The 13,138-nt window shown below is 35.8% G+C and overlaps 1 protein-coding gene and 1 non-coding gene across 3 annotated transcripts in view; one reads left to right on the plus strand and one right to left on the minus strand.

The window, feature by feature from the left end:
* The window catches only part of TBC1D15 (TBC1 domain family member 15), a 68,449-nt gene that overhangs the window by 31,927 nt on the left and 23,384 nt on the right, over positions 1-13,138 (plus strand). For both annotated transcript variants that reach the window (XM_025476584.3, XM_025476585.3), the window contains exons 5-6: positions 4,402-4,612; positions 12,130-12,232. In XM_025476584.3, the coding sequence (XP_025332369.1) occupies positions 4,402-4,612; positions 12,130-12,232 (314 nt within the window). The remainder of the gene's footprint in view (positions 1-4,401; positions 4,613-12,129; positions 12,233-13,138) is intronic.
* On the minus strand, positions 3,538-3,643 carry LOC112678068 (U6 spliceosomal RNA). The gene has a single exon (XR_003147359.1). It is a non-coding gene; the product is annotated as a U6 spliceosomal RNA (small nuclear RNA).

The raw sequence follows: 13,138 nt of genomic DNA on the forward strand, positions 1-13,138 counted from the left end.
GTAGGCCATCTGTGATATAGTCCTATGTATTTGTGATTTTATTTATTTATTTATTTATTTATTTATTTATTTATTTATTTATTTATTTTTGATTTTTATTTATTTATGATAGTCACACAGAGAGAGAGAGAGAGAGGCGCAGAGACATAGGCAGAGGGAGAAGCAGGCTCCATGCACCAGGAGCCCGATATGGGATTCAATCCTGGGTCTCCAGGATCGCTCCCTGGGCCAAAGGCAGGCGCTAAACCGCTGCGCCACCCAGGGATCCCTGTGATTTCTTTTAGAAATAGTAAATACTTGTACAGAATTAAAATGCTTTTTTTCCCGTATTGATTAACTTGTGTTTTATAACTAGAAGGACATTTACTCTCTTACTGATTTTGGTCTGAGTTTTTTTTTTTTTTTTAAGATTTTATTTATTTATTCATGAGAGACAGAGAGGCAGAGGGAGAAGCAGGCACCATACAGGGAGCCCAGTGTGGGACTTGATCCCTGGACTCCAGGATCACGCCCTGAGCCAAAGGGAGGCACTCAACTGCTGAGCCACCCAGGCGTCCCTTGGTCTGAGTTTATAATTTATCCACATTGCCCGGATTCAGAAAAGCCTGGCCAAAATTGGTTAGAATATGTAAAGCTACATTTATATAGCTTTGTGACTCAGTAAATCTGATTTTTTTTTCTTCTTCTTCTATTTTTTTTTGGAAATCTGATTTGCATGTATGGTCTGGGAAATCATTCTCTTCTGCAATAGTTATACTTTGTACTGTATCATCTCTTGGAAACAGTGACAATTAAGTTAATAGTAATTCACAAGCTCGTGGTGAATTAAAATCAGCTCATGCTGGTGTGTTGTTGGGTTTTGTTTTGTTTTGTTTTTACTTCTTGGCGTTCTTTTTCGACTGAAAGCGAAAGTTCTTACCAGAACAATGCAAAGTATGAAGACCACAGGGTTTTAGTATATTTGGCATGTGAAGTGATTTTTAACTGCTCTAAATTAAGATCTTTAGGATTAATATATGTAAATTGTTCTTTTTTTGTTTGTTGTAGCCTAATACTGTTGAATCCTTGAAAATGAAAATAACAGGCTATAGGAAAGAGCAAAGGAGTGAGATTTCAGAATTTCATAAAAGAAAGAAGCATTACATGTGTGAGAAGAGCATAATCTGACAATAAATGTCTTTTTTAGATTAGTGGTTTTCAACTCTGGCTGCACATTGAAATCACCTGGGGAAGTTAGGCTTTTGTTAAAAATACTGATTATGTGTGTTTTTTTTTTTAAAAGATTTTATTTATTTACTCATGAGCGACACAGAGAGAGGCAGAGACACAGGCAGAGGCAGAAGCAGGCTCCCTGCAAGGAGCCGGACACGGGACTTGATCCCAGATTCTGGGATCACGCCCTGAGTCGAAGGCAGACGCTTAACCGCTGAGCCACCCTGGCGTCCCGATATGTGTTTCATCCTAGTGAATTAATCAGACTCTGGGGATGGAGACTGGGTATTTGTATTTTTCAGATGCTGTAGTGTTGATTTTAATGTGCAGAATTGAGAACCTGTGTATAGCTTTAGAGGTTATCAAAAACCACAGATATAAATACTGTTTATACGGCTTTGGCCATGCATTGTGACTTATAAAGTGAAGAGCCTTTATTTAGCAATTACTGAAAGTTAAGGATACATTTTCTTTTTTTCCTGGTATTTAAAAAATTTTATAAATGTGTTTAGCAGTAGAAAATAATATTGAACATGGTGTGATGCAGTATACATACACATGCACATACTGGACAGAGCAGGAGTTATAAAGTGCAGAGCCTTCTGTCCTGTCCCTTCTTCTCGTAGACTATCTCATCTGATTATATTTCAACAGAAATTCTTCCTAAAGGAGATTTTTTTTTTAGATTTTATTTATTTATTCATTTTATTTTTTTTTTGAGAGAGCGTGTGCGTGCATGAGCACAAGTGGGGGGAGGGGCAGAGGGAGAAGCAGACTTCCTGCTGAGCGGGGAGCCTGATATGGGGCTTGATCCCACACCCTGAGATCATGACCTGAGCCAAAGGCAGACTCTTAACCACTGAGCTGCCCAGCCACCCTGAAAAAAGGAAATTTTGAGTTAACTCTTGGATTTATTAGTTTTCCTTTGTGTAACCATTTCTATTTCTCGTTAGCTATTGGTGGTGGACTAAATTGCAGATTTCTTTTATGTTTACTTGATACTAAGTTATTCATTTATTCAGTGCATCTTTGAGTACCTACTATGTGCTACCTACTCTTCTAGGCATTGGAGATATAATTATGAAGAAAATAAAATTCTTGTTCTCATGATGTTTAATTATATTCAAGTAAAGGGACTTCTAGAATTGACTTGTTAATGTTTCTTTGTTTATTAGAGCTTCAGGTGAGGAAGTGTGTAAGGCATTTAAAAAATTTCAGATGTGATGTGTTTCTTTCACTAACATGGGAAAAATCTATGTAAAATTTTTACTTTTGAAAATGCACAAACTCCTGATAATTCATATAGCTTGCATGTATTTATATTCTCCATATGATTTTCTTGCATTAATTTAGATTAATTTTTTCTGTGTAATTTAATAATTTAATTTTAAAAGTTGTATCTAGTTTTTCATTGCTTTGAAAATATTTTTGATCTTTGCAAATAATCTAGTGGTCCTAGATACATTCACATGTAAATGGTTCAGGCAGATGTTGGAATTCTACAATCATTTTTACTTTGATATTAGCTTGAACTGGTGTTATGAACTCTATGATATAAATTCCAATGATATATGATATATGGTAGTCAAGTGGGCAAATGGCACTTAATCAAGTATCAGCCTTAGTTAGGTATGAGTTCACCATCTGAACTGGCGTGGAACTTAGGTCACTGTAGAGAGAAGTTACTTATTAGCCTTTCTGGACTTCTTTCAAATGATATTTAAGTGTCCATTAAACAGTGATGGTGCCTGTATTCTTTGTAGGTAGAGGTTCTGTAAACTGTAGATTTCTTTGTCAGTTCAGGAGATCTTGTTGGAACTGATGGAGCTGTAGTGTTCCTGACTACGTAGGAAGGTGACACACACACAAATGAACGCTGATCTATCCTTTGATCAAGTTCTGTAAGCACATATCTTCTGTGCAGTTTGTTTGTGGAGTTGATAGTGGGATGCAATGAAGATCTTGAATAACAGGATAGTGTAACATTTCTTAGGAAATAACATTAGAGAAATGGATTTTTAAAATTTCGGAGACATGACATGCTTATGTCCAACTTAAAACAGGTCAAAATGGCATTTTTGGATAGAAATGATTAGTAGTGGGAAAGTAGCATTTTCCCCTTTGTCCTTTGAATTTTTATGTAAGTATTTTTTAAGCTGCTTGTTATCAGTTATGATATTGTTCACAAACCTAGGATTTTTAAGCTTCTATAAATAGCCACAAACTCAGAAGATACTTTATTTTACATTACTGTAGTTTGGGTTGAACGGAGGTCTTACTTTAGTAGATTGATTTAGTAGAAAGATTGAATGTATTCTCTTTTTTTAAAATACGGAACACTTCATGAGTTTGGGTGTCATTCTTGCACAGGAGTCATGCTAATCTTCTCTGTATCATTCAGTTTTAGTATATGTGCTGCTGAAGCAAGCACCGTATTCATTCTCTTCAAAGCACTCACAACTTAACGTTTTCATCCTCAACTCCCTACCACTCTTTGGGTTTTTGCAAATAAAATGTCTGTTGGTATATTTACTCCAGTATTATTATTTTTTTTATTCCAGTGTATTTACTTTTACTCAGTGTAATCTAGTGAAAATAATTGCAAAGGCAAGTGAGGAAGGAAAGGTTTTTTGTTTTGTTTTTAATGACTCTCCAAGAGCATCACAGCATTCCTCTTTGGCAGGGTGGGGGCAGTGGAAAAGATGAACATTTATCGAGTATTTGTTACATAATTGACACTATACTAGTTAGTTGACAAGCATTATCTCTTTTAATTCTTAGTATAGCATTGGGAGGTAAGTATAATTATCTCCATTTTTACAGATGATAAAACCAAGGCTTAGAGAGATTCAATTATTTGCCCCAGATCATTCAAGTAGTAAGATGGTGTTGCTGTAATTTGAATCCAGCCTGCCTGCTTCCAAAGCCATAGTCAATGGACAAAGACAATTTATTTGAAATAGGGATAACATTTATTCACTCTGAATGCAGTAAGATAATTATTTTCAAAACTATTCTTTTAAGAAAATGTCTGTTGCCATTTCTAATACAGGTGGAAGCCATAGGAATGTGAATGCTGTAGTCATTCCCTAGGCTCAACAAGTTTCTGTTAGGCAGTCATGAAGAGCGCTGTCAGTACCTTTTAAAAAGGTGAACAAAAATATTTTGCCCCACTTTCTTGTTTTTAAGATGCTCCAAGTCATAGAAATGGGAAAAGCAAATGGTCATTCCTGTTCAGTTTGACAGACCTGAAATCAATCAAGCAAAACAAAGAGGGTATGGGCTGGTCGTATTTGGTATTCTGTCTAAAGGATGACGTCGTCCTCCCTGCTCTGCACTTTCATCAAGGAGATAGCAAACTACTGATTGACTCTCTTGAAAAATATGTGGTGTTGTGTGAGTAAGTATCCAATTATTTTCTACTTCTTGAAACTGGATTTTTGCATTGGTCCCCAGGCAAGCAAGTTTGACTTGTCCTTGGGCATCGGAGACCTGTGTGCAGATGAGGGCACAGGCAGCTTTGGCCTTTTTGGGATATTGACTGCTTTGGATGAATGATTGAGTAAGATTTTGCCATTTTTGTACTTTGGGTCAGCAACTTGTCACCTTATTAGTGTTCTAAAGAAGCGTGGTCCCATATTTTTTATACATATTTAAATGATGCCTCAATAACTTATGGATTATATATTTATATAATTAACGTTTTATTACATATTGTCTCTTAAAGATAGAATTTTACTTGTAATATTATATATTTAAATCCAGCAGGTCTAAGGCCTTTATAAAATTATTATAAGTATGGAAGACAGGGCTTTTTTGCTTTCCAGAAGTCTGGTGTCTTATATTTATTCATCTATGTGCATTTGTACACACATACTCTTTTTTGCTTTCACTTCCAACACCTATGTTTTGGGTATCAGAGTTCTGAGAATTGTGTTAGTTGCTTCATGGTTGTAAGCACAATAGGTTGTTCCTGGATTTCTGAGAGTTTATGGTCTTGTGAAGAATGCCAACTAGTAAATGGCAATAAATCTCAAGAACTAAGATGAAGTACAAGGTGCTTTGGGAGCTCCCAGAAGGGAAGAAGGGTCTCTCATTCAGACTGGGGGTTGGGTGGGTTTCAGGGCAGACTTTCTTGAGGAAGTAGCATCTGTGTTAGACCTGACAAATGAGTGAACATTAGCATGTAAGGGAGGGAAATATTTACAGGGAAAGGTGTTTTAGATGGAAGAATTTAAAACCTGTAATCCCAGAACAAAGTAGTTGAATATCACAGGTCTGCATATTGCGGGGAGGAGGGTACCAAATTTAAAGGTGAGGCCAGCGAGTTGAGTAAATGCCAGAGCATGAAGGATCTTGTAAATAATTTTAGCCATTTGTTCCAGTCATGTACATAAGATGATAGTGGGATGAACTTGGACAGGAAAGATAGAAGTACTGGAAAAAGATATTTAGGGTTTACTTTTGTGATTGAGTGGGTATGTGGAGGTAAGAAGAAGGGAGTTGAGATTTTAGCTTGAGGAACTGTAGGGATGGTTGTTAACCTTGTTAGTAATGTTGTCACTTTATAATAGAGTAACATAATGCTTAAACTTAGATTATATAAATCTAGTAGTGATCCAGAATTTGGAAGATTTTGGCTGCATTTTTTGATCTGACGTTCTCTCCCCTACCATGTTGACCATCTCTGGGTGACAGAGATCAGTAGCAGTATCAGTAGCAGTATCCATAAGAAGGTCAAGTCTGGTCGGCAGTATGTGGGTTTTGGATCTTGAAGTGGGAAGCTTTGAATAGGTTACCACCCATGTTGGGGGATTAAGTAGATTCAGGAGGGGCAAATGGTCTGGCTGTTGAACAGATATTAAAGGCTTGGGGGTTTCAGTATCATAGCAAACTCTATGTTGTGATGTAACTGTCAGAAAAGAGTTGATGCAACCTGAGACCATTGATTAAAGTGTAGTATTTAGGATGAAGTGGTAGTTTCTCTCTACCCTTTACTGGTCTTTACTTTGGAGAACTTTGGTTGGTGTTAAACATTGCATTTTAAACGTGTTAGACTATACCACTAGAAGAGACGACTAGTATAAAGAGACAGATCAAAGTGGTATGAAAAACATGAAAAGGACGTGGGGATTTAACTTAAAGAAGAGGTGTTTTGGTGCAGTGTTAAACAAAATCCAAACTTACTATGGTTAGTGTAATCCTGCACTGCCTTTTTAAATTCTGTTTATCTCTTCAGCCTCTCTTCATGCCATTCTCTTTTATATTCTGGCCATATAGTTTTCTTTCAGTTCCTGAAATGCCCCAAACTCTTGCGTTAGAGTCCTATATGTATGCTGTTTTTCTTTTGCCTGGAATATTCTCCTTTTTTCTGATCCTAAGAGTGGCTTTTCTGAATGTCCTCTCTCCCATGTAATGTAGGTTCCTACTCCCTTTCTTTTTCGTTGTCTCATTTCCTTGTTTGCTCCCTTCATAACTCTTTTTTTTTTTTCCTTCATAACTCTTAATAGAATAATGTTATTTATTTACTTTTTAAATATTCTACTCTAGAATGTATGCTCACAAAGGCAGGGATCATATCTGTTTTGTTTACATTTTCACTTAAGTTCCTAGCCACAGTGCCTAGCATAATATTTACATAATAAGTCTCAGTTGAATGAATAAATGGCATGGTACTTAACCAATGCTACCAATAATTTTAAAAAGGATGTTTTAAGAAATAGATTATAATTTGATTTGTATGGCTTTAGAGAGCAATTAGAAGAAAACAGGTTGTAGCTCAGGAATTAGAGAGTTTTCTATCCTGGGTGGGTTCAAGGATAGACTCGGCAATAACTTAGGTGCTTATAAGAGTCTATATATCTTGAATGTGTGTTGGTGATGTTTTAATGAGGGTTGTGAATGAAACTTCTTTACAAATACAGAAAAGGGGGATCCCTGGGTGGCGCAGCGGTTTGGCGCCTGCCTTTGGCCCAGGGCGCGATCCTGGAGACCCGGGATCGAATCCCACATCAGGCTCCCGGTGCATGGAGCCTGCTTCTCCCTCTGCCTGTGTCTCTGCCTCTCTCTCTCTCTGTGACTATCATAAATAAATAAAAATTAAAAAAAAATACAGAAAAGGAAACAAAGTAAGGAGTAAATATAAGAATCAGATAATGGTAAAAATATAGTTATTGATGAGGCTTAGATATGCAGCATCATCATAATTTACCCCAAAGTAGTTTTGAAGTCACTCACCAATTTTTGAACAACTACAGGTCTTCCTATTGAGGACAGACCACTTATGATGTGAATGAAACCAGACCAGAAAGCCTCTTTTATGTTGAAGGCAAATCTGAGAGAGAGAGAGAGAGAGAGAGAGAGAGAGCGCAAGCGCATATGCATGTGTGCGAGTGTGTGTGCATGCAATGTCTGGAAGGGGGAGTGTTGTTTATGCCAAGCATGTACCTTACTCTTTCCTATCTCAGTAATCAGATTTGTCTTATTAGCAAAGGACAGTTTAATAGAAGTGCATATTTCCATTTGAAAACACAAAGCCATGGGAATGATGTCCCCTCCCGCCATATATAGTTTTTTTGAAGACCACTTATGTCCTAGACACTCTGTGCTAACTGCTAGAAAAAGCAGTAATCAAAAAAGATATGGTCCCTGCCTTCATGAAGTTTGTACCCTTGTAGGAGAGACAGACATTACTTATACAAATAAACATAGCATTTGGCTGTAATAGGTACTCCAAATAAGAGATGTGTAGCACTATGAAAGTATATAGTAGGATAATTTGTAAGTTTTTTGTGAGTCAGTAGTAATTGAAGCTCTGAGAAAGAATGAAATTAACGGGAGGATAAAATGGAATATAATGTGAACATCAGTGATTAATTGCAACCTTTAATGGCCTGGTCAAAGAGAAGAACCTGACAAAGGAGACTGACCTCCCTCCCTATATTTGGTTCTTTTCTCTCTCCCTTTTGGGTTTTTATCACTCAATTTATAGTCCTATGGAGATGTAGCCTTTCTAGGGGGGTGAGGAGGGTGGAAGAGATAGTCCTTCAAAAACCACCCCTGATACCAGCTACTTCTCCATGGTGCATTCTTCTGTGACACTGGAAGCTAATTTATTCTTTGCCCTCTGAATGATCTGAAATACGTAAGAATAGTACCCAAGGCCCCTCTGTACCCTAAGCTGAAATAAACACTTCCTGTTCTCTCTCCCGTTATAAATTATACCAAATTATATTGTGCTGTAGAGCTCACCAGAGATTATATGTTGAGTCCAAGTGGTAGACTATGGATACTCCAAATAAACTGTCACTGACATTAAAAAAAATTCCATATTTGTGTAAGCCATCTGTATCAGATTCTCAGGAAGATATTGAAGATCTTTGTTCTTTATTTCACAAGTTATAATCTAAATAAATGGAATTCTCAATTAAGTTGAACTCCAAAGAAATGAAAATATCCATATATTCTCAGTTTTTCACTCTACTAGATGTCAGCCACGGCAGCCTCATTTGCTGTCCCCAGATCAGTTATCTTAAGCAAAGTGATGTTTCCAGAGTTGCATTCCTGTGGTCGGAGATTGTTGTAGAGACCAGAAGGAAGAATAGTTCCAGAAAACTTTGGTTTCCACAGCCTCATTGGGATGCCTGGCAGTCTATGCCATGGTCACCCTTTTTTTCAATGCAAAACCCACAGAATTAGACCATACTCTTTTTTTTCTCTGATTAACCCAGTTTAATGATGTGACATACATTTGTGGCCATCTTCTCTTCCTAATACTGCCCCTAATGAATTAAGGGGCTTACCATACAGATGAACTGAAATCTTGGATGTACTAGGGATGTGCAGCCTTGTAAGAGTGAGAATGAGGCTGGAGAGTTATGTACAGTTCTTCTTTCATTCTCACTGGCTGGATCAATCAGTGCAAAATAGACCAGCTTCTTGAGACTTGTAATTTCTCAAGCGGTTTTCTTATCTCCTAGAAAAACAAATTGTCCTTTTCATTCATGTTTGTTAGTGTTCTTTGATTTATCACCTTTTAAAACATGCTTGGGTAAAGAATGAATCACAAATATATTACTTTCTGGAACCAAGTTGGTGCTAGGATATGAAGGAAGGTTGTAATACAAAGATTCCATTAAACTTATTTTGTATATTGGGGCATTTTTCATTAATATATAAATATCCAGGCAGTAAGATATTTCCTAAAAAGCCAAATTGGTTGTATCATCATATAACACCATTTATAAAATGAAATTATAAACTCTCATTTATTTCCTTTGAGATATATGTGTAAAATAAATAAGAATATGTTATACCTATAGTTTTGTTGTAAATATTCTGTACTTTATTTTTATTGACCTTTTTTGATTGATAACCTTTGCAGTGATATTTTTATTTCTTTAGCTTTCTATATTGGTTATTCTCAGTAGCAATGGAAAATAGCTACTACTACATCTCAGCACTCAAAACATTCTTCAATTGTTATCATTTCTGAATTTATTCTAAGGTCTTTGGGAGAGGCTCACTCCAAAGCTGGGGAGGTAACTTCTGAATTTTCAATAGATCTATTTCTATAGTTGTGATATTAGACTGTAGTTTTCTTTAAGCCCTATAGTAGGCTCTAATAGAATTAGTGATGTTAACATCATTAAAAGTTCTGTCTTGCTGCTACAAAGAATTTGAAAATTTGAATAATGTTTTCATAAGAGATCAACTTCCTAGAATCCATTATATTTCCAGAATATATACATATAAATCCGTCATATTTGATCTTTCCAAATTAAATCAGTGTGATAACCTGGCAGGTGGAAATGTAACGATATTCTGGAATGCCAACCCTCCTTTTGATGAGCTCTGCAATTGCCTAGCAATATACAGCTTGTCCTCTGACTCATGTACTTCTTAAAAATGTTTTTTTTTTTTTAATTTTTTTATTTATTTACTTATGATAGTCACAGAGAGAGAGAGAGAGAGGCAGAGACACAGGCAGAGGGAGAAGCAGGCTCCATGCATCGGGAGCCTGATATGGGATTCGATCCCGGGTCTCCAGGATCGCGCCCTGGGCCAAAGGCAGGCGCCAAACCGCTGCGCCACCCAGGGATCCCAAAAATGTTTTTGTTGATTTTTTTAGCTTAGGGCAGCTAAGTCTTAAATTTCTTATGTCTCTCCTCCTAGAACTTTCCCCAGCCCCTCATCACAGAGCATCGGGTATAAAAAATGAAATCCATTCTTTTTATTTATTTTTTATTTTTTATAAAAGATTTTATTTATTTATTTGAGAGACAGCACAAGCCCGGGGAGGGGCTTGAAGAAAGGGAGAGGGATAAGCAGACTCCCTGCTGAGCGCAGAATCTGATGTGGGGCTCAATCCCAGGACCCCAAGTTCCTGACCTGAGCCCAAGTCGGATACTTCATTGACTGAACTACCCAGGCGCCCCTAAATCCTTTCTTCTTAAAAGAATAGCTGTGGTTGCTTTTTGGTTAGGCAGTCATTTCTTCTTCTCATTGCTCGTTCATTGACTACAGTTTGAAATCTGGAGCCATAATAATGATCTGAGCCCAGATAGCTACATGCTTTTTCTACATGCATAGCCAATGTTTTGACTTCAATTACCAATTTTTGCTTGAATTTTAAAGAAATAATTTGACTTATTGTTAGAAACAGTAACCATAGTACCAGCTGCCCCGTGCTAGGGGAAAACATATATTGTTATATTACTTACTTTTCTGGTGCTACATTTAAAAGACTTATTAAAAAAATGCCTTGTGAGAGTATATATAGGTCTTTGTATTAAGCATAACCCCAGTAAGTTCAGAAAAATGACATTTAAATGAAAATTGAACATTTTAAAAGTTATATTTTTTCTTACCCTCAAATGACTCAACCTCATCTCCTTTTAAAAAGCCAAGGGGCTTATTAAGCTACTGTTGTCTCTGAAGATCAAGCATTTCTGAATGTGTAAGAATGAGATCCTGCTTTGGAGTTCATATCCCCTCTGGCATTGCTGTTGCATCCTGTTGTGTTAGAATTGAGAAGAGATAACTGTTATTAAAGTTCTTATCTCAAACATTTATAATAAACGAGAAGTAGATAGCTGCAACATAACACATTTAAGTTTTATTTTAAACACAGAAAAGTTGTGGATTTATTATAGCTAACTTACTAAGTTTTAAAACTTAATAGACAAAAGACTGGATAATTCATCTGATTACTTCAAATTAAATGCCTATTTGGAAAGCATTCTGTAGTAATTAAGAAATGTGAAGAAAAGAATGCAAAGAACAACTTGCTTCTAAGAGCTTAATAAACAAGAACTAAAAACATACTATTACCTGAACTGTACATTATTATAACCTTATTAAATATGTTCATGTGTGTTTATAATTATGGTTAGCATAATTAATGATCTTTAAAAAATAATCTATTTTATCTTGTGTTCTTAATATCTTATATTGCAATATTACCAAGCTGTGGCATGAAGTTGGAAACCCTTTCAAAATAGGACATTTTCCTGTATTGTAATTTTATATATACTGATGAATCCTAAAGTGTGCTTTCACTTTTCTTTAATTTTTATGATAATAAAAGCAGATACGTTTGTAAGGTTTTTCTGTTATAATTACATGCAAAAACTTGGGTTCGTTACAGTTTAGTTCTCTTGGCTTTACCTAGAATAAAAATATTCAACCCTTTTATGTTAGCTAATTTAGTATTTCATGTTTCATATAGTTTTGGAGCTCATTTAAGATAGTTACTAGGTATTTACTAATATTGTATTGATGGGCAACAGTTCTAGAACTGGACATTTGAGTCTTGGGTTTTCATTGTTGTCAAGGAAAAGTAGGCATTAGTAAGTATTCTGGTAGTAATTGATGCAGTGTGCTAGTATTTTCTACAGATCCCTGCTTTTGTTACAGATCTCCACAGGATAAAAGAACACTTCTTGTGAATTGTCAGAATAAGAGTCTTTCACAGTCTTTTGAAAATCTTCTTGATGAACCTGCATATGGTTTAATACAAGTATGTTTCTTAATCTATTTTGTATTAATCTGTTAATCTTACATCATTGTTTCATATACCTCCTACCTCTCATTTTCTCAGATTATATAGAATGAGACATGTGTCTCTCTCTGTGTAAACTTTATGGAACTATTCTCTGTAATTTTTTTTATTCTCTGTAATTTTTAAAAAAATAGTATGTTTCATCCATTTGTAAAACTCAGAAGCTTCCTTGGTTTAGTTACCCTTAAGGCAATTTTTCCCTTTATTGTAATACTGATATTGGACATTAGTAGATTTTTATTATCCTAGCTTTCACTGACTAGGTGGGAGGTTACTGGGTAAGCTACTTTGAATTCATTAATGTCGTTTGAATTTTTATTTTCCATTTTAAGTAGATTCATTTGGGGTCCTGATAATCTAATTCTCCTTAAGGTATTTGAGTATATTCTTACATTTGGCTAAAAATATGCACTTAACACAGGCAGAAGTAAAGTTACTTATTTTTCACTCAAATTTCTATGTAAACTAATGAAATGGTTGTTTGTTTATTCACTTACTCGTTCAACAAATGTTTGAGGGTTTACTCTGTCCCAGATGGTCTCTTCTTGGTTCTGAAGATAAGATAAAAAGGGCAGTTTTGAGGAAGGAGGACGAGATAGCTAGACAGTGATGAAAGTAAACAGGGAACAGTTTTTATTGTGAAAATAATTGTTAAAAGACCTTTAAAAAATCACTATTGTTGCTAACTATGAATAAGCAGGCAGTTTGGGATTTAGAAGTAACCCTAGCAATAGAAAAACTTTTGTTGTTTTCCAAGGCAGCACTGTCCAGAACAAATTACACTCATTGGCATGATTTATTAATCAGATAATTAGATTAAAATGTCAGCTGATATTTAAATATTGTGAGCTTTTAAAACTTAGC

Source organism: Canis lupus, chromosome 10, assembly GCF_003254725.2.
Source record: "Canis lupus dingo isolate Sandy chromosome 10, ASM325472v2, whole genome shotgun sequence".
NCBI lineage: Eukaryota > Metazoa > Chordata > Mammalia > Carnivora > Canidae > Canis > Canis lupus.